The 21540-nt window shown below is 37.0% G+C and overlaps 5 protein-coding genes across 19 annotated transcripts; 1 reads left to right on the forward strand and 4 right to left on the reverse strand.

Moving 5' to 3' along the window:
* Positions 1 to 1209: 1209 nt before the first annotated feature.
* On the reverse strand, positions 1210 to 7311 carry LOC105262684 (probable serine/threonine-protein kinase tsuA). 6 transcript variants are annotated; one of them, XM_011298394.1, is made up of 5 exons: positions 7228 to 7311; positions 6421 to 6602; positions 6050 to 6253; positions 4327 to 4660; positions 1210 to 4248 (listed from the first exon to the last, which is right to left on the reverse strand). In XM_011298394.1, exons 4-5 carry the CDS (start codon positions 4505 to 4507, stop codon positions 2171 to 2173), a joined length of 2259 nt encoding a protein of 752 aa, XP_011296696.1. In that variant the 5' UTR covers positions 4508 to 4660; positions 6050 to 6253; positions 6421 to 6602; positions 7228 to 7311; the 3' UTR covers positions 1210 to 2170. The 6 variants fall into 6 exon arrangements, with proteins under 6 accessions (XP_011296696.1, XP_011296697.1, XP_011296700.1 ...); XM_011298395.1 differs by lacking the exon at positions 6050 to 6253; XM_011298398.1 differs by lacking the exons at positions 6050 to 6253; positions 6421 to 6602 and having other exon boundaries at positions 1210 to 4227.
* LOC105262683 (protein TSSC1) lies at positions 7266 to 10011 on the forward strand. 3 transcript variants are annotated; one of them, XM_011298392.1, is made up of 6 exons: positions 7266 to 7346; positions 8425 to 8560; positions 8640 to 8865; positions 8948 to 9171; positions 9248 to 9429; positions 9511 to 10011. In XM_011298392.1, exons 2-6 carry the CDS (start codon positions 8519 to 8521, stop codon positions 9971 to 9973), a joined length of 1137 nt encoding a protein of 378 aa, XP_011296694.1. In that variant the 5' UTR covers positions 7266 to 7346; positions 8425 to 8518; the 3' UTR covers positions 9974 to 10011. The 3 variants fall into 3 exon arrangements, with proteins under 3 accessions (XP_011296694.1, XP_011296693.1, XP_011296692.1); XM_011298391.1 differs by lacking the exon at positions 7266 to 7346 and adding an exon at positions 8046 to 8269; XM_011298390.1 differs by lacking the exon at positions 7266 to 7346 and having other exon boundaries at positions 8046 to 8560.
* Positions 10012 to 10097: 86 nt separating this feature from the next.
* On the reverse strand, positions 10098 to 11199 carry l(1)G0004 (lethal (1) G0004). The gene is made up of 3 exons (XM_011298441.1): positions 11155 to 11199; positions 10969 to 11058; positions 10098 to 10625 (listed from the first exon to the last, which is right to left on the reverse strand). Exons 1-3 carry the CDS (start codon positions 11197 to 11199, stop codon positions 10098 to 10100), a joined length of 663 nt encoding a protein of 220 aa, XP_011296743.1.
* Positions 10969 to 16770, reverse strand: LOC105262681 (HECT and RLD domain containing E3 ubiquitin ligase 4). 8 transcript variants are annotated; one of them, XM_011298382.1, is made up of 8 exons: positions 16579 to 16770; positions 16238 to 16449; positions 16094 to 16159; positions 13717 to 15447; positions 12230 to 13546; positions 11600 to 12087; positions 11155 to 11366; positions 10969 to 11058 (listed from the first exon to the last, which is right to left on the reverse strand). In XM_011298382.1, the coding sequence occupies exons 2-6, from the start codon at positions 16238 to 16240 to the stop codon at positions 11935 to 11937; spliced, it is 3270 nt and encodes a 1089-aa protein (XP_011296684.1). In that variant the 5' UTR covers positions 16241 to 16449; positions 16579 to 16770; the 3' UTR covers positions 10969 to 11058; positions 11155 to 11366; positions 11600 to 11934. The 8 variants fall into 8 exon arrangements, with proteins under 8 accessions (XP_011296684.1, XP_011296685.1, XP_011296683.1 ...); XM_011298383.1 differs by lacking the exon at positions 16579 to 16770 and adding an exon at positions 16511 to 16528; XM_011298381.1 differs by lacking the exon at positions 16579 to 16770 and having other exon boundaries at positions 16238 to 16570.
* An 845-nt stretch (positions 16771 to 17615) lies between these two features.
* Ctl1 (choline transporter-like protein 1) lies at positions 17616 to 21164 on the reverse strand. Its single transcript, XM_011298399.1, has 5 exons — positions 20907 to 21164; positions 20701 to 20846; positions 19691 to 20499; positions 19263 to 19536; positions 17616 to 19162 (listed from the first exon to the last, which is right to left on the reverse strand). Exons 1-5 carry the CDS (start codon positions 21015 to 21017, stop codon positions 18490 to 18492), a joined length of 2013 nt encoding a protein of 670 aa, XP_011296701.1. The 5' UTR covers positions 21018 to 21164; the 3' UTR covers positions 17616 to 18489.
* Between the last annotated feature and the right edge of the window lie 376 nt (positions 21165 to 21540).

Genomic DNA, 21540 nt, shown 5'->3' on the forward strand with positions numbered 1-21540 from the left:
TTGATCATTTAATTCGTCGACTTATTCTTTTTTTGAGAATACATATTGGAACTAGAATAAAATTTTTTTAATTTCATGTTAAGCTATCAAGTATCCATGGGTTCAACGTAAAAAAAGATAAACTTTGAATTATTTGGAATTCGAATCCAATATCCGATTTAAAAATGTTCGTATAACTTTAATTTTATTAGATCGAAGCAATTAATAAACTTAAACTTGTACAGTATTTGGACATATTTGATGTATTCTCTGAATAACTCCGAATATCGGATATTTCGGCGTTAAAATTATGTAGAGAAGCTTCACATATTATAGTACTTTAAGGGCCGGATGAAGTATCTCGGAAAGATAATTTACTCCAAAATTGGGATTCCTAATTACTCCGCCAATTAATTGTTTTTTCCGATAATTGTTAGCTAGTGTTCTAGTCGTTGACCGTTGACAACCGCTAGAACGCTAGCTAACAATTATTGAAAAAACAACGATTAATTGCCAGAGTAATTAGGAATCCCAATTTTGGAGTAGATTATCTTTTCCAGATAATCCAACCGGTCCTTAAGCGGTTTCTTTCAAAAGTATTGCTGTATTCACTCTCGCATATTTTCTTTTCTTTTTTTTCCTATAACAATTGGCCCATATATGGAATGATCGTTCGTTGTGCCTTGTTCTATCTTTCATCACGCTATCTCATATTTTCACAAATTTTAATATACATTTCTTGTCGATCTTTATTTATAATATACTTAAGAGTACGATTCGCATGTCCTTGAGTAATAGAGGAAGTAGCGATTAATATTTCACGTTATCAGCAGAACAAATTGCATGGATTTGGTTTTTTTTTCTTAAATGCGCACCCGTTAATTTTACACCGTGCATTAAATTCAATTCACCAAATGGAATTTGGTGAATGAAGCATGAATTCGTCAATAAAAAATGTGCAATTGCTGATTATATATTGTATTGTAAAAAATATTGCAAATCAGTCTGTTTGAGTTTACGAAGTGAATGCAATGCACAATAAGAGTCAGATGATTTTATAAAATCGTTTTGATTTGGATTTTTTCGGAATATTATGAGTTATATATCTTCTTGTCTCTTTTTTTCTATGAGTCGTGATAAACTGCGTCTAAACCTATTAGCTTTATACTCATTTTGGGGCACTTGCCACTTGCATTTTGCCCCCCCCCCCCCAAAAAAAACAAAAATATATATGTATATCATCATTAAATATATTTCTTCAAACAATCACTTTTCAATTCATTGTATTCTCGGAATGTCAACACGCAACTTTTGATCTTAATCGTAATGGCTACGTGAAATGATCCATTATTTTTTTCTCAAAACACATTTATGGATAATCAACAATTAATTGAGTTTTTTTCACATTTTTCCAAGGCATTTTCCTTAATTATTTTTAAAACATCTTTCGTTTTGGAAAACTATATTGTCAAAATACATTTTATACTTTAGGGTGCAGTAACTGGTCGTTGCCCGCATGCATTTCGCCGGTTATTGCACACCGGAATTGAAATATATACAGATAGAAATTAACACATAATTATTCATTACTAATATCTGAATCACAAGAATCGAAAAATGCGTGACAATTTTTTTATTTCTTTCTTTTTAAAAAATTAAGTGGACAAAGGAGAGTACACAAAGATAAAAATTACTATGAATAGATAGTTATCTTCTCCTTCTCCGTCTCAATACACCAATAAAATTTCAAATCTCTCCAGTAAATATTTATCATTATGTAAATTACTCTCCCTCTGATCTTTTTGCCGTCTCTTAAATATTTTCAATTTACACAAGTAATTCTCAATGCTCATTCATTAATTTGTTACCGTATAATAATAGCAAATTTCAACATCAAGAATTATTAATCAACAGAATAACTACAATATATCTCTGAATAAAAGCAAAAAACATGAGATGAAACGGTTAATAAATAATTTTCAATGACTATAATTGTTCAATTGTTCAATTCAATTACTCTGACTTTTGAAAATGAAGAAAAAAAAGGTGATCTATGTACGACTGAAGAAAAAAGCATTTTTAATGAAGAAAAAAAGGACTAATGACAAGCTGTGATGGCACGTGCAGTGAATAGAGAACATGTAATTTAAAAATGAGCACCAGTTTTTTTTTACCTCTTTTTTCCCTCTATCTAACTGTAACTAAATTGTATCTTTCGGCATTGACACAACCATTTTATTATTCTAGCGTTTCTCTCAACGATACTCGGTGGATCACTCACTCTCTGACTAGTTTCTTCATTTCCTGCGCTGCAATTATTTCCCTGCCAGTGTCCGTCATTATTGCTGCTTGTTTGATTATTACCAGACCACGGATATAATCCAAGTGCTGAATCAACAGAACTGACACTATCAAAAAATACGGGAGAAGAGGTATTTGATGTTGGTACAGTTACATATTGGTAATTATCCGAATCAAGACCGAGACGATCAAAGAAATTTTCCAATTCAATGCCGGACTTTGGTGGTCGTAATTGCTGTGGCGGTGGTGGTGGCGGTGATGGTAATAGTTGCTGTTGCTGTTGCTGTTGCTGTTGTTGTTGCTGTTGTTGTTGTTGCAACTGTTGCTTTTGTTTTTTGCGCTCATAGCTCCTATCATTACTATCGTATCGCCAGTAGCGATCACTAATATCAGATTTTGAGCGTAAAATTGGACGAGCACGTCCCTCTTTCCATCCGTCTGAGAATCTTGAATTACACGTTGGACTGTAATCAATGGGGCTATTACTGCTATCGGAATGATCATGACAATTGAAAGTCGTCAAAATTGATGATGGATTTTCATTGGGAGCACTTGCATGACTGCTGCCTCTCCTAAACCGATATTTTTCGTTGGAATGTTGTGTAGAAGCTCCACTGTCTCGTCGTATTTGTCCCCAACATTCTTGCATTCTAGGTGGGGGTTCACTGCGATGAGTGCAGTGCCCTGAAGAACCCCCTGAATCCCTCGCTGTTGCCCCATGACTGAGTTTACTTGAGCCTGATGACTTCTGAGTACGTCCACCCGATGATAAAATACTGCTTGTATCGTTACCCCCCGACGAGCCAAGAGATCTTCTCATGTGTCTCGAACTTTTATTACAAACAGAATCTCTCTTGAAACTGTGATCAGAATAATCCGAACTCGTTTCACAATCAGGGCAATCATCACGATAATTAATATGAATCGGTTTGCTCGACGACAAAGATGTCCGACTGCGTGCAGTTTTATGAAGATCGGGTAATGATTTATGGCAAATAGTAGTCTGGCAAATCGTTGGTGGTGAACTCACTCCACTATTTGATTTATCATTAGTTTTTGTCGATGTATGCGAATGAGAATTACTTCTACCAAATTTCAATCGTATTTCATGATTCGATTGTGCCGATGGAGGTGATAATTGACAATTAACAATAGGAGATAATTGAGCGGTTGGAGATGGCAATGGAGATGAGGATGAGGATAGAGATTTCGGTGGAAGTGTTGTGGCATTGTTGCTACCGCTGCCGCAGTCATATACCCCATGGCTACTTGGTGATCCTGGGGTATCGACAAAATGAATGTTCTCTTTGCTATCTGTATTCAACAGTTTACGTAATTTTGTTTGAAGTTGATCACCCACCACTCCACTTTGAAGGCCAGTTATTCCCCGTCGCTGTGGTGCTGATATCAGTCTGGGACTCTTTGGCGGTAATGCCGGTGGCAGTGTACGTTGAGGACTCAAAACAGCATCGCCCCTATCTCCGCACGTTGGTATCAATATCGAACGACAGCAACCAATCGAACCAGAACCAGAACCAGAACCAGGACCACTACAGATCATCGCTAAATGATGGTGATGATGGTAATGATGGTGATGTTGTTGTTGTGGTGGTGGTGATACTTGTGGTTGTTGTTGTTGTGGTTGTTGTTGCTGTTGCTGCTGCGGTTGCTGCGGTTGCTGCTGTTGCTGTTGCTGTTGCGACTGCTGCTGCTGTTGGAGTTGCTGTTGCTGCTGCTGCTGCTGCTGCTGTTGCTGAAGATTACGAGTACATGAAGGTGAATTTTTACACTGCCTTAACAGTCGAGGTGCTGTACTGGTGTTTATTGACCGAGCAACTTGAAGATGTCCACTATTCTTCAGCTCTTGCTTTCTATCCAAAACTATTTCACTTTTTACGTAGAAGGCTTTTGATTCTTGCAGCAATTCCACTGCGCTCTTTCTTTTGCCTGAAATGAAAAGGAAAGCTGCTAAAATGTAGAGAAGTTTTTCAGTAAATCATTGTCGTTTGTGTTGACTAGGAGGGGGAGAAAATAGTTCCTATTTACCAGTATGATCAATGATCGGGCGATGTTGAGCCCTAGTATAGGTCGATGGTGCCGATGGCTGTATCTGCATATCCCAATAATTTCGGTTGTTATTACCGTTACTATTGTTGCCCTGTGGAAATGGCGGTTGCTGTTGAGTACTCGTTGATTTACAGGGTAATCTCGCCATTGCAGTCATCATTTTTCACCAGCTGATCCTAGTATCATTCGTCCTATGATACATGAAAATAATAGAATTGAACTACACCACTTAGAAGACCCATTCATTGCATCAATCTCATTGTTAACGGTTTTTTAATGGGACAATTCCCCTTTAAACTTCATTGTGTACCACCTGCAACAAAAAAACGTGTGAAAACGTTAAAAATTTTTTTTTCCATAATTTTCACTGAAGCTTGATGATATAGAAAGTGCACCAATGCCATCCAGTGGTTTGCCTTATGTGGCTGATCAATTCAAATTGTTTTCTCATTTCATAATAGGCAACTAAAATGAATATAGCGTAGAAAGTACACCAATAAGAAAAATATATTGCATATCATTGTGGAAATTAGAGCTGATAATGTGTTAGTAATGAAAACTCAGTTGAATACTATTTCGATTTGTTCTGAATGAAAGTATTGTCACAGTTTTATTTTTACATTTTCTAATTTTTTTTAATGAAAATATTTATTGTCAGAAGAGGACATATTTAGAGGAAGAAATTATTTCTATGATCTTATAAATTTTTCAATTAAACAAATGTTGGTATATTCGCCTTCCACGATATTTTATATTCACATTTTTTACATCTGTACATCGGTACGGAAATCAATAACATACTGATACATTGATCAAAAGTTCCTGGGACACTTCCGGCGAGGACAATACGGTAATAATACGGTAATATATTCATGTATAATATCTGTGGAGCCGCAGAAGGCATCTACAATGATTACATCCAATATATATAGAGAGAATTAAAAAAAAATTTCTGGACACACAGGCCCCCCCCTTGAAAAGAGCGTACTTTCAAAAACTAACAGGTGTACTATAAAAATAAGAAAGCGCTCGTGATTCTACTTTTTTTGTTCTTCACCTTTCAATCGGTAACTGCAAACAAGTCCAATTTGAATTAATTGCATTGTTATTGCACGCTGCTATGATGTGACCGAGTGATTAAGAATAATTATGATTGTCTTCTTCATGATTATGTGTTATACATTAGGTAAAGGAAATCATTATTTTTTCAAGGTTTTTTTCATGTTTTTATGATATTCATATTATTTTTCATTGATATTTAAATTAAGGGAATTTTTATTTTATTATTAAAAAAAAAAATTTTTTTAGTCAGTTTAAATTGTCTTGTTTATTCGATCCGGATGTGAATTCAAAAGAATATTATATACGAAAAATAGTGCGGAAATTCATTCACAATATTAATAGCTCTAAAATATTCGAAAGTATATCGAGGTGACATAAAGTTTTACAAACTAACACGGATATTCTATTGTGCCTATTTGAAATAGCTATATACGCGTAACGAAGAGTCAACGAAATTTCCGGTCTTATTTAACTTCTATGGTCTTTTATTTCTCTACAATTGAATGTGTATCATATTCGAAAGGTATTTCTAGTGGGTTCCCTACATGAATATTAGAAAATATGTCCTTCATTATGCGTATGACAGATTAATTCTCAGTGAGGTCTCCTTGTTGTAGGGTTTAATTTACTTTAACATTACATCGTTCATTAAAGTTTCCATTCATCTGGAAAATTCAATAAAGCTCTGGATTGTCATGGCGAGTAATCGCCGATATTTCAAGGGCAGCTTGACGTTCTAGTCTTCTTATGAAAATTGCACAGTATATTCTTTTAAATTTCCAGCAGCTCAACAATTCCGAAAAATAAGCCCCAAATTTTCCCTATTTTGTGTTCTCATGTGGACCTGAAAATAACGATTTCATAGACTTCTAATGAATTACCTGAACATAATGTCTGGTATTCTGACTATTGTCGGCAAAATAAAAATGTAAAATGTACGGAGCAGATGCTATTGATTTACTATTGGATATATTTTACGACTATCACATGCAAAAATCATTCTTCACTTACTCATTTTCCACTATCTTTTTCTCCCAGTAAATCCCAGTTTTTGCTTGGAGAAAAAAAAGTTGTATCGATGATGTTTCTGGATTATTTTGAATAACCCAAGGGGAAATCAAAGGCTAATATCTCCTAGATTTGTCTTTTAAGCGACAGACAATTTCAGTACACCATTCCTAGTAATGAGCCATCTAAATGCGTAAATACTAATTACCGTATACTCAACACTGAGACTTAAATTACTTATTTCATTATGTAGTCATTTAGTCAGTTTCTAATGAGCATTGGCTTCTTCCAAAGCAATCATTTTTTCGAGTCACCCAAATCATTTTGTCAATTCCGTGAGACAACCTGAGACACAGATTTAATAATTAATGCATGAACAGCAGAATAGTACTTGTCTTCCATTGCTCAACAATAAATTATCAACGAAAAATTAATTATTGTTTTCACTTGATCTTTCCCTATTAATTGGAAATCACCATTTCATATCCATGTGCCATACTTTAAGGACAATTCAGAAGGAATATACATGCAATACATTTCGTAAGCGAGCGAACTAACCTCGTGCAATTTATCTTCATTCCCTGAAATTAAATCTATTCTCAGAGTGAACTTAACTCATTAAACAAAATTATAAAAAAAAAAAGAATATTGCACACAATTAATCGTAACTAACTGTCATACAATGGAACAAATTATGAATGAAAATATTTGTTGGAATTATTGCATGTGATGAAAATCTCACTGAAACAACGGTATGCAACGGTTTGCAGCCGAGTGATTTAATTCAATAATAATGGGTGGAATACTCACACTGTTCGATTGACAATACAAGTGCACAGGTGTTCACACTCGCACTGCATAACGTTTTTATTTTTCCACTTAATTATTTCTCCGACGCTTCACGACATTTCGCCATTCAACAAACACATGTATAATTAATGAATTTTAAATGAGTAATCCACTTAGATATCTAAAGTAATAGCTAGAATTCATGAAGACGTTTTTCTTCCACAAACCACATCATCCTCCCTAACAGAAACATACGACGGATCTATGAAAAATAACTCATCAGAAGTGACCTTATTTGTCAATCATTTGTAATCAATTGTGTTCAATGCGTGTATTATTTGAAAAATTGTCTATTCTATGAGAGTTTAGTCAATAACCTTTAGTATTGTAATAATGTCTGGACACTATTTTGAAGGATGAGAAATCGTTTGGAACTCGCGTTTTGATGTGGTGGTGGGTATGAAATGAAATAAAAATGGAATAGATGATAAAAATGAGGAGAACTTATGACGGAGCACTGTGGGGTATTTTGTAGCACTTGTGTTTGACTTGGGTTGAATAAGAGACCAGGAAAGCGACTATAGTGCACGAGACTGTGGTTTTATTTGGTATAATTTAGATTTAGTGACCCGGTGCCGCGCAGTGAACGTACATAGCTCTCGTATAGCTCAGCTTGATAGCTCAGCTTGATAGCACACTACCACGGCTGGCACGGCTCACGCTCACGCGCTCGAGACTTCCCCTCTTCCTCACCTCACCTCCTAGACTGCTCTACTGCTGCTGCTACTATATACTACTACTGCTCATATATATATGTACAGGATGTCCAGGTCCACGCACTCCACCACCATCTACCAATCCACCTCGATGTCCCACTCTCTTCCCCTACTCTGCAATTTATTTTCAATTCACCTCATCGAGCCCCTCGACCTCTTCGACCTCCGCCAATGTCGTTATCCACCACGTTTCAAATCCTTCATTTCCAATAACCAAATACCAAAAGAATTTTTTATTGTTACGGCATATGTATATGATATGTAGGAAGTAGATGTAGTACCCTGCAGTATGTATCTTTTGTCAACAAATTGATGGTGTCCTCTTTGAATTTTTATTTCCTAATGAAAATCCTCCATAAAATAATAAAAAACGAAAGATATGGATAATGAGGCTCCTAGAATTATATGATTTTTTCTTCTTGTTTGTACGCTGATGTATTAGCTGGAGTTTTGAGGTTAATCATCTTTCGAGTGATAAAACAAAGTGCTCCGAAAAGCAGCTGTTCCTTGTTGTTTGTTGCTTGTCTTTCGTCCATATGGATAACAGCACTCCTGTCATTTATGGCTTGGAATTTCAGGTGATTATTCGAATAAATTCAATGACTTTTTTGCCAAAAGGAGTGATAATGAAATTATTCAATTAAATTGTTTGTATAGGCACGAGCTCTATCAGCCCAAAATGCTGAAACTGACATAGTTCGATTCCTGGTTGGAACCCAGTCGTTGAAATTGGCAAATAACCAAGTACACTTGGTAGAATTGAACGATGAAACTAACACACTAAGAACTCAAATTTATCATCATGCAATTGGGGAAATATGGTCTTTGGAAGCATCCACAACAGATCCAGCCAAATTCATTACTTCTTACAATACTTTAAATGGTGAATAATAAAGCTTCATAATAATAATAAAGAATAGAATATATTGTAAATATATGAGAATGGTTTATTGAATAAATTACAGAAGAGGGTATGTGTGTAATGAAAGGTGCCCTATGGGGACTCTCAGATTTCGGTGACTTCGGTGATGATGCAGAAAAGAATTTAGTTAAATTAGGGGATATCGATACTACCCCTTATGGAAATGAATTAAAAACGATAATCTATCACCCAATGGATGGTGCGAAAGCAGTGGCAGTGGTCGATAACAAGTTCGCTCTTGTGACTCTTGATGAGGCTTCCCCTCAGGTAATGATTAAGCTAGTAGTGACTAGTGTCGAGAGTAATGACTTTCATTATAATCTATCTAAATTGTACTTTCAAGTTTTCTACCGTTGGTACACTGGCAGGCAAAGGACAGCCTCGATTCACAACGGGTAAATGGAATCCACATAATGGAGTTAATCAACTTGTAACACTCAATGAGAATAATGTGAGGGGTTGGGATTTAAGATGTCCATCGGAGGAAGCTTGGACCATTCTGTCAGCTCATTCTCAAATAATAAGGTACAGTATTTAGGTTGAAAAGTCAAATATGGATTATGTATAAAATAAATAGAGCTACTAGATAGAGTAATTTCTGTTTAGAGATTTAGATTTCAACATAAATAAGCAGTACATCTTAGCAACTTGCGGAGATGATGGATACATGAAATTCTGGGATATAAGAAGCCCCAATGAACCAGTGATTTGCCGGATGGAACATTCACATTGGGTATGGAAGATTCGGATAAACCGCTTTCACGATCAGCTCGTATTGACATCGAGCAGTGATTCTCGTGTTATTTTATCGAGCATTCCTTCAGTATCGTCAGAGCCATATGGCCACATGGTCAATGATGACGCGGCAATAACCACCACTATCGAAGAATCAGTGAATGATAAAAAGTTAGACGATGGAGTAATTGGAAAATACGAAGAACATGAAGATAGTGTCTACGCTGCTGAGTGGTCATCAGCAGATCCTTGGACTTTTGCATCACTAAGTTACGATGGAAGATTAGTTATTAATAAAGTACCACGTAAATATAAATATAAAATACTTTTATAAATTCAACTAAATAAATCATTAATTTTCTTCCACATCTACATTTATTACTTATTGCATCAATTAACAAAAGCAAATTATTTTTGTTTATAATCATTAAAAATATGAGAAAAAGGTGAACTAAAATCTAAAATTTTTCTGAAACACGAGAGGCAATATTTCTCAGTTGCCCATATACTTTGGACGGAGGGCTTCCCAGAATTAAATTGCAAATGGCTCGTCTTGCCAATTGAATATTCTGAAATGATCCTAGGATATGAATTTTCGTATCTGCCAATACAATTCGAGTTTTCGTAACATTTTCAATTGTAAATTTTGTTCGTCCACCTTTACCGGCTAATCGTCCTATGGCTCTTGACAAGTGATCACCTTTCAATGGTTTCACATCCTGTACTTGAAAAGTCTCTACGAATAAGTCATCCAATCGCAAAAGAGCCATTGCATCCTCCACTTCAAAACCTAAAACGAAGGCCTTGACGAAATCAGTGCCTTTCTGTAAATTCGATATGTCTGGAGTTTCCGGGGCTGTACGAAGTTCTACGTTTCTAGTTTTTAGATTGAAACGAATTTGTAATTGGAGATGCTCCACAACTGGTGTGAAAATTTTTGTCCAGTTTTCTTTGAGAGGACTATATCTGTGGGCTGGGACAGCTATCTAAATAAACGAAAGCAGCAAAAGTTATTAATCTCACAATTTCGTTTTTTTTCTTATTTATCTATATTTTGTTAAACCTTCGATCTTCCAAGAAAAGCAATTTTCATCAATTTTTAAACATATTTAACCATATCCAACGACAAATCTTTTCTTGTTCAAGGAAATTTTTCAATTTTCGTAGGTGCAGATACCAGGATAGACACTAATAATAGACATCTTTGATGTTGAAGTTAATTAAAGGCAATAATCGCAGTATCACACCTAGAGCTGATTCTGGGTGTGGAACCATTACATATGTATTTGTTGAATCCTAAGGAAACTTAAAGTGACAATGATCACTCACCTTTCTGTGTTCACCTCCTTGAACATTCTTCGAACGTTTTGACGCAGATCTCATTTTCACTTTACCTTCAATCCCACTGACACTATCAACCTGAATTTGATTACATTCAAATTATGAGCATTATAGAAAATTAATGAAAATTTAAACATTTAAATAATGATGAAAAAACATAACCTCGTGCCTTACCTCCATATAACTTTCATTGGCATGTCGTCGTTTCGTGGACTTCATTTCTGAATATGATTCTTTATTTGCGGATGACTTTTCTTCAGTACTTGTGCTCATTTTTTATTGAATTTGGATTATTTCGTTTATTTGAATAACTCAATATTAATTGAATTTCTTATTTGCCTCGAGTGTGAGTGTAAACGGTGTAAACACGTGGACAAAAAGGTTATCTAGAAGATAATCAGCGGATATCTAAAGATAGATACTGAACATCCTCTTTACGAATCGAACGGTGACCATTTCACGTACCAAAAATACCTTTTCGATTGTGTTTAAAGTTTAAACTTTAAACGTTATCTTCGATGAGGTATATTTGGGATAGCCGATTGGACATGGACATTGTCGACATTGTGCTCTTAGGTTACAAATAACAATATATCCCATAAGCAGCCATAAGCCTTACCTCACGCACTGATGATAGATGCGTCATCTAACAAGTACCTAGTTACTCTAATTTTCTTATGTTTCAGACTTCAAGCCTGGATTGAAAATGGAGGAAAGCTCTCGTCTTTCTTGAATATTCATTCCAGAAATGGCTTTCAATTACCTCCAGTTTATTCCAACCAAGCAATCCAATAAAAACTCAGCTTAGGCCAGGCCAACAGCAAATTATATACATATTTTTTTTTATTTAAAAAACAAAATCACCTCCGTTTTGACATAGACCTGCGACCAGCGACTGGCCATAACAGAAAATATAAAACATCGAGTCAAGAGATTGGCAATGACATGTTGTCCTCACACGAGTGAGAATCCTTGAGTTTGTTGAATGGCTTGAAGCAGTTTGTACCTGAGTCTCTCCCGGGTTTGATATCGTGGTAAATCGAGGAGATTAAAACATGTATGCGCTACTGGTAGGTATTTATCGTCATTCATTGGTTCAATAGTAATCTGAAAGAGCACAATTGTTATCGACATAATTGTCAATCGTATTTTTTCCTAAACTAATATTTACCTTGTTTCACGCAGTGAAAGGAGAATTTAATATACGACTATTATAAATAATATATTCCCTACTGGTTTGTTTTCTCACCTTAATAGCTTTCATCCCTTGAATAGGAATACGATCGCTGCCTGTGAGAAATAGCAAGAATTTCTTTTTCTCCTCCAGTGAAAGCTCATGGAAAATTTCCCAAAACATAACAATAGTGGGATCATTCTTGGTGTATCCCTCGTTGTACCCCGCATTTTCCTCTAGCTCCTTCCAGTCATAATTTTCATTCCCCACAATAAGAGCCATCAGCTCATGACTAAGAAAGAACTTGAGAACATGTCCTCCACAAACTTTATGAAATCCATTATAGAAAGCCCCAAACTGTGACTCCACGGATTTATTAAAAACATAATCCACATAAAGTTCCACAAACTCCTTCTTATTCTCGATAGTCACTGGAGTCTTGCTTCCTTCTGGAATAAGTTCATAAACCCTTTGCTCTCCAAATACCTCTCTAGTCACCTCGAAATTAAGGCAAAAAATATCCTCAAGGTCTTGATTGCCATACTCCAAAACACTCGTCAAACTCTTAGCCAGGACTGGTGACAAATCCTTCAGATCAGCCAACATCACCTTCTCCCCAAGGAGTTTCTTGTACAAAGCAAGTGGAAAAGGCAGATTGATAATTATAAAATTGTAGATAACAAGTCCACAGAGGACTCCAATGAGAAAATACATTCGCTCGCCCTCAAATGAGTCCTCGCTGAACCAAATGGTCCTTGTTTCCTCGAATTGTTTAAACATTCCATACTTCGGATCAAGAATTTCCTTCAGGAGAAGCATAAAGAACTCCTTCTTGACACCACCAGCGTCCTCAGCCTCTTCTCCATGGAACTTCACCCTCAGAGGTTTCTTGAGATCACTGGAGTTGTGCTCCGACAACTCCCTCAGTGTATCAGCGACAATATTTTCCCTGGATACGTTGAGTATGAGGAATTGTCTGGCACTTAGAGGAGCCGCTCCAGACAAGAAGATATTCCTGCTGGCAGCTTCGTTCATGGCTGAGTGCATCTGTATCGCTTGATCAGTCTCCAGGAGAATTGTCTTGGCTTGGGCATCAAAGAGGAAAGGATAATTGAAGAAGGGAATACCTATAGTGTAGAGATCGATACCAGTGTAGAATTTTATATAGTCGGCTCGAATGTTGATTAATTCGGATAGTTCTGGCATATAGAACATTTCGTAGGGAACCCTCAGACCCTCTCCTTGGGTTTTATTTAGCTCGTTGATGAACTGAAGGGCGTCTAGGGCTACTTTTAATGATGGATCCTTGCACATTGAGTTGTTCTCTCTCTGTGCCTGATTTAGGACCAATAGAATAATCGCTTTGTATGCTCTGATCAATCTATGGTATACCTGAAACAGAAAGAGAGTCAAACAAATGGAAAAATGCGAGTTGATTTAAGAAAAAGAGTCGATGAATTATTATGTATCAATAACAAATGAGAAGCACAACTTATTTTATCGTTATAATTCAGTGATATTTAGATCTAACGATCAGTAAAAAAATTCTATCTAACTCTGACCTGAACAGGTGCATGAGTCCACCATATGCCAACGACTCTCTTAGCCTCCGGTTTAAGGCTCTGCAAAGCTCTGGCAAAGGGCACTTGAAGAATTGCCCTGTTGTTTACATCCATAAACCCATGATACAGTGGAATCACCACGTAAACCCTGAGGGTCTCCACATCAGGAGGAGAGGCTATTAAAGAAGGAATGAGTCCCTCTCCAATCGATGTGAAAATCAGTTCAAGAATCGTTGCATTCTGAACGTCAGATATCATTCCAAACATTCTGGACGCCTTCTCCACATCTACTCCAGAGTGTCTGCTGGAGCATCCGTAGTGTAGATCATCATCCAGAAGGAAAGAGCCATTGATGCAGGCCTGACTCCTAAAGACAGTCTCCAAATAAGTTATGAGGTCGTGATCGAGGATCTCACCCATGGCTACTCGCTGGCATTCCATCAGGCGCGCTTCAGTGACAATGAGAATCTGGGAAAAGTTTTCATAGTACCGGCAGTCATCTGGCTTTACATTTTCCTCCCTCTTGCTAACGCTAGCGAAACAGTGGTCCCCACCGGAATAAATGTGCCTGACAACGCAGTCGACACTGTATTCGCTCTTGGGGCGGTCGATTGTGTAAATTGAGCTGCCATTTGGTGAGACCCAGGGGCCCAGCACTACCTGGGGAATAGCAACACTTCTGGCACCATTGATGCCCAGCTGTCCAGCACCTCCTAGACCCCAGGCATATACACGACCTCGTGAAGGTACCAAAGCCAGCATGTGACGTTTCCCACAGGCTATCTGGGTTACTATACTACCCATTAATTCCATAATCTTTCTAGGGAGAACTTCGTTGCTGTTTGTACCATGGCCTAATTGTCCGTACATTCCAGCACCACACGTGAAGACACCGCCGTCGATGGTAAGAAAAGCGGTAAAGTCCTCTCCGCAAGAAACGTACCTAATTCTCGTGGACCTGAGTGTCCTCAGTTGATGAGGATAATGTAGATTGCCTGTAATGGCAATTCCCAGTTGGCCAAAAGTATTCCTCCCCCAGACGTAAATAGCCCCAGATTTGGACACTACAACCGAGTGATAACCACCACATGCTATGAAGGCGATGGGCACACCAGCCAAAGAGCTAATGAGTCTGGGTTTGTGCTGTGCTTGAGACTCGAGCCCTAGGCCTAGTTGACCTTCAGTATTTGATCCCCACGAGTACAATTCGCCATTGTTAGTGAGAGCCAAGGCATGCTTGAGGCCCCCAGATACTTGGACAATTACACTTGCATTCAGGGTCCTAACCATCCTGGGGGTTTCCTCCATAGGTATCTGACTGTTCAGTCCTAGCTGGCCCTCGAAATTGCAGCCCCACGTGAACAGCTGACCCCACTCGTTTATCGCGAGAGTGTGGTAGCCGCCGCACGAGATTTTCCTGAAGATGAAAGCGTCCAATGAGGGTAACTGCTGAAATCTTTTTCGGGGTTGGAGGTGCCCAAGCTGTCCATAATCGTTGTTGCCACAAGAATAGAGGTGGCCATCGGTGGTCATCAAGACTGTATAGTTCTCTCCGCAGGATATTTCAGCCACCTGTATGGCTTTTGCGAAACTCACTTCTGTAGGCACTCGAATATTTTCGTCCTCGATACCACCCAGCCCCAATTCACCGTGTACCGTACTGCCCCAGCAAAACATGTCTGGATGTTGGGTCACGTTCGGATCAAGTCGACGCTTTTTTGAATCACTTGCCTGTAAAAATTGTTTTATCGTTTCTCAAAATTTAATTTATGTATATTAACTGGAATATATTACACACGTAATTTAATATCGTTAACTTTTACACTATTAGTATTATTACTTTTGTAATTTTTGTTTTTTTTTCTCAGATTTTGTACTTGATCAAGAGTAATTGAGAACAAGGGCGAGATGAAGTTTTTCAAGTTTTGCTTTACCAGCTTGAATTCTAAATTCGCAGCTTTAAGTGAATTAATTTACAAATTTTATTATCACTGGATTCGGTACTACAAGAGCAAAACAGAATAGAATTGAAAAACATTTAAAATTCCCATTGAATAATTTCAACTGATGAAATCTCACAAAAATTCAAACCGACAGATCTATTGACCATTTCCTATTGAATATCCAACAGAATGGGCTTAAAAAACAATTAGAATTCAACGAGAATTCTCTACAGTATCAATAGAATACCATCGAATTTTTTATAAATTTTTCTAGATGTTTCTATACAAATTTTGATGTATGTAGTGAATTTTTGAGATGAGTGATAAATATCTGGAGTGAGGAAAATTACCATTTCATAACTCACTCTCGTTTTATCCCATCCTCAATCATACGTATTATTCCAAGCAATTATCATGAAAATCAAGGAGCTAACCAAGTCATCTCGTTTATTCTCCAATCTTAATGATTCCAGGACTTTCGACCAAAGTAAACTTTTACACTGGAAACGAGTGGAGTCGTTTGTAATCTATTGAGTCTTACGAGAAAATTCACTGACAAAGCGATGATTAATAAATACCATGGAATTATCCACCAATTTTCAGAATGATTTTTTTCCTCACGAGTGCACTATTTTATTTCTGTTATTCATTTCTTGAAATTCCAGCTGACTATTTGTTATTTTTTTTTGCATATTGGTGTCTTAGGTTTGTCACCAGCACACATTTTTAGGTTAAGGTTAAGACGTCACGAAAATTCCAGTAGACTCCATAAGCCAGCGGTAAGATTGAACTTTAATAACAACAGAAGATTAAATTCAGTTCTTTGATGCTTGAGTTAATTTACTTCTCACTTTTAAAGCTAATAAAATGGTGAGGGAATGAGATTGATATTGATGAGTCATGAACCTGTGGTACTCACATGATTTTATTAATTTATTAATTTATGAATTATTGGTCTTTGGTGTCTTTGGCATAGGCCATTGTTTATCAAACTGAGGAGTGAACTCAGGTGACATCGAATAGCCGAGAATATAGGAATAACTACAAGAGAATGTTTATGGGAATTTTTCAATCAAATCAAACGAATCGAAATTTTATTTTTGAATATTATTTTTTTTTATTCGGTTGGTATGAGTTTTGTGGTCACTCCGTCGTTTAGCGAAGACCCAAGCCAGGAGATTGATATTATCGACCTCTCACGAAACCTCCGGAGAGAGAACAGAAGGGCATTCCTCATAACCTCGTTGACTGACTACAACTGTACCATACTCTTCACACATATGTCTTTTATATTGTTAAGGCCCGGGTGGACTATCTATCGAATGTCATCTTTTGTTTAAATTTTATCTTTTTAGTTTGAAATACATCAAAATTTGGGATCAAATTTGTGTTGCGGGAGCTACTCGAATGGTTATAAAAAAATAATGAAAAAAAAGAGGAAAAATTATTGAAGGGCGCTAAAGGGCGATATTGTTTAAAAGGGATTTACCAAGTTCATAAAAATATAATAAAAATTACGCAGCTTACTATTGTTCTCCAGAAGATTGAGTGACAGCTAGATGCAATAGTAAGCTACGTGATTTTCATTATTTTTTAGCAAATCCGCTAAATCCTTCTTAAATAATCTCGATCTTTACCACCCTTCAATAATTTTTCCTCTTTTTTTCATTATTTTTTCATGTCCATTCAAGTGGTTCCCACAACACAAAATTGATCCCAAATTTGAATGTATTTTAGGTTAAAGAGATAAAATTTAAACAAAAGTCCACGTTCGATAGATAGTCCACTCGGTTCTTAATGAAGTTGTTATTTATTTAGTGTTGACTTTATAACAATAAATATTGTTGACTCTAACAAATCCAAGCTCGAATATTTTATGTGGTATAGTACTCAAGGACCATATATTCAGCAATTTGAATCGTTCAAGTCAATTTGTTGGATAATAATAAAACATCATTAAATTTTTTTTCGTTTTATTGAAAGACATGTAGGTAAATACTATTTCGTAGGTCATCCAGTGATACAAAGGTTAATCATTAAAAGTAAAAATCGACAATTGCTGTAATTTGTGACTTATAATCATAGTAAAAAAATACATATAAAAAATATGATCATTAGTGTTTATAGCTAGTTGCACGAAGTGATTGAGGCACTCGTTTAAGGCACAAAGAATCTTACGAGTTCCTCGTAATGTTTCCAGTAATACTAATAAGCAAAATTGTGTTGAATTCCGACATTTTTGCAGGAAAAAAAGTTGAAAATTACAAAAATATACCCGGTATTGCACGGTAAAGGTCATCAACTTTGTAATTTGTACAATCGATTCTAATCGTATTCCCGTATAAAAATAATCCCTCTGCGATTGCATCGAACAGATAACTCTTTCATATCAAAATATTAAATTTTGTTACGATAAAATACTAAAAATTATCATTTCAGTATACTGCTATTTTTTTTTTTTTATTCATTGCCAGTGACAGAGGAGCTTGAATTCCCCATTGCGCATTCATAAAAATACGATTGACGTTGGAAACGAAAATTAAACTTAGTTGAGTCTTCAATTGATTGGAAATTCATGAAAATGGCTACCTGAATTAGGAATATTTTCACTCTTTCGAATTAATAGCAAGACTCCTACGCTTCAGTAAGAAATTCTATTGAATTTCTGTGGGAAGTTTCATTTACTTTTTAAAAATCGATAAATGTCATCGATGCTTTGTAAAATTTCTAATGTTTCAAACAAAAAAATTTCCTCGAAAATTGAGGAGAATTTTTCAAAAAGTATGATTGTCTATAGAATGTTTGTTACACTTATCTCGTCCATCGAATTCTATTGATTCATGGGAGAGAGCTCATGTTGCCCATTAATACTTATATTTTTCCTCCCGATTTGTGCGAAAGTGGACTGTCTCCACCTGCCATTCTCCCCATTGAGGTTTTGATCCTCACAGACGCAGAGGAAAAGTGTGTCGATAACAATTTCAAATAGTGAAATGACGCAGTGAGCGATGAAAAATGAAAAAAGACACACTATGAATATGGGAGCAGCGTAGAAATGGAGTTTGGAATCATGTCGCATGAAGAGGAGAGCAATGGATCCAGTGGTTGCGGTGACGAAACATTTCCCGAGGAAGAGGATGAAGTCACCAACTCCATTGACGACTGCCAACTGTAGGGCATTGCTGGAGAGCGTCGAGAAGGCGATCTTGGAGGATTTGCAGAAGCTGGTGCCTTCGATGGCAACTACTGTGTAGGCATTGTGATTCAGAAAACGAATGAAATTCTCGAAGCAGTAGAAGCAACAGCTGCAGGATTTGAGGCCACATTGGGCACAGGAGGAGCTCTCCCTTGAGGTCTCCATTTTTCGGTGAATGTACGTGAGGATAAGCCTGGGTACTTTGAAGATCGTGATTAAGAGGGAACCACAAGCCACTGATCCCAGGTGATAGCTCACAAGCTTTCCAATTGCCGAACACACTGGTGAGGTATTAGCATCCTTGCCTCTGCAAGTCAATTGTGTATTGAAATGGATTGAGGTCGAGTCGAGTCTCGCTTAAATTCACAGAGGTAATGAAATTGATTTTAAATGTATGATTAACTTACCTAAAATACCAATGAGCAACAGCTCCAGCAATTACCAGCTCCTGACAAGCCGTTATGAACTCAGATATCCAGACGAATCCAATAATGTACACCCACCACATGTACTTCACCCACGTCGCATCAACGTACTCAACAAGAGTCAGTTTTTTGAACCGAGTGATTGGCAAATCAAGTTTTTGCTGGCCGATCAGTGCTTCCTTGTCGATTCTAGAGTTCAACAGCTGAATGTTTCCAGAAGAGTTCAACATCTGGACGGATTTTTCTCCGGGATAATCTGTATTGTAATTCAGTATCCATTATAATTAATGATTTGAACTCTGCTTAAACATTTCTCATCGAAATTTTTTCTGGAACTTCTGGAGAAGATTTTGCCATTTACTTTCTCGATATGTGAATACATGTTAATTATTACTGAATAATATACTCACTGGCTGTCGCGAGACTCAAAACAATAGTAATCCAAAAGGCGTAGAACATTATGAGAGCAATAAAAGTTAAAAATGGTTGGACGAACAGTCCGGGTAGTTCAGCGAGGCACGTGGCGCTCTCCCTGAAGAGTTCTGTCATGAAAGCTATTCTATTGCGGAGGAATATGACAATAAACAGGAGAACAACCGTTATAATTGTAGCAATAATGGCGAAGGCGAGGAATGCCCTTTCATTCCTCGCTGATTCCTCGAGCAATTGATTGGGATCGGTTTCGTCCAGGGTGGATTTTATTCCTGCGTACGTCCACCATAGGAGTCCAGTCCCACTAACACAAGCAACACTCACCAAAATCATTACCACCCAGGTAACAATACTAGCGAGCAGGTGAAAAATGGCAATCATCAAGAGAGATAAGACAAAAGCCAGGAAGGACAGAGCCAATATTTCCCTCCACGTTTTATAGAGATCCCCTAGGATTTGCTCGAAGATGTCCCAGGAGTTAAGCAAACTGTACAAATTGTACACCAGACTCGAGGGTATCTCCTTAGCTGCTTTGGGGACGCAACGATTCAAGATTGGTATGCTCTCATGGACGGGCAGCCTGGGACAGTATTCAGTTTTGTTGTGATTTCCATTGTCTGAACAGGCGGTAAAACCAATTTCTGGTCTGTCGTGGCATAGCTGGGAGCCCGTCCTTTTATAGAATTGACAGACCTCGCTCGTGTAATTCATCGTCCTGTCTGGGCATTTCTTCACACAAATTTTTAGGGATTGGTGCAGGTCCTTCACGTCCAGGAAAAATAAATAACTGCAATGATGATGAGTTCATTCATGATGAGTTTTTTTTTCATTGTATGTATATATCCAGTTTTTTTTCTCTTTTGAATAAAAATAGATACGTTTTTAAGGAATAGTTTTAATTTGTATTGAGTAAAAATTAAACTAAAGACAAATATTATAAAACTGACAAAAAATTTGAAATATTTAATTTTTTAATGTAGAAACTCACGGTTTGTCACTTGTGTCTTGGCCAGACAATTCCATATCCCCGAATTTTGGATTATTTTGGGTACCACAAGTGTTCCCAAAACTGTCATACCCATTGATCAGCCTAAGAGGGTTTCCATATACAAGAGCAAAAGCCGCGATCATAATCTGAAGAAAAACCACCCTTTCAAATCATACATCACCTAGTCCCACCTTTTGTTTACTCACCATAGCAAACCAAAAAATAATGAACAAACACAACCAGAAGATATCGGTGCATCTCCGTATTCTTACGGCACCCTGACGCTCGTCCTCCACCTCACTCTCATAGCACAGCATCTTCCAGAGTCCTCACAATCCCTTCACACAACCTTATTATTCCTCTGATGAAGCCGATTACGCTGCATTTAACGTGTAAAACTCATTTCCCCGCCTCCACCGCGTCGCTCGTCCTACCTGTTGTCTCCTAGTTATAAATCGAATATAGGGTCCCCACAGAGTTCTTTAACCGTTTCACCCTAATCCATCAGCTTCCGGGAATTTAAACTTAAGTTTAAACGGCTCCCTTCATTTAAACTTTTTAACTTTTCGTTAATTTAAACAAACCATTTTATATTTCGCTATATCTTTTTAATTGGAATATATCTATGAAAAATTGAGTCAGGAGAGCCACAAGCTATATTTATTAATCTCTCTTCGCCACTTGACCTTGATAACTGAGTTGACTCATTTCGTTTTACCACTGGTAATACTTTTTATCTTTATCTCTTCATGGATTGATAAAAAAACGGCCTCAAATTTAGCCTAAAAAATTTCTAAAATTTTGATAAATTGAAAAAGAAAAACAATCCGTGAGATTTTC

Source organism: Fopius arisanus, unplaced genomic scaffold (genome assembly GCF_000806365.1).
Source record: "Fopius arisanus strain USDA-PBARC FA_bdor unplaced genomic scaffold, ASM80636v1 scaffold00010, whole genome shotgun sequence".
In the NCBI taxonomy this organism is placed as follows: Eukaryota; Metazoa; Arthropoda; class Insecta; order Hymenoptera; family Braconidae; genus Fopius; species Fopius arisanus.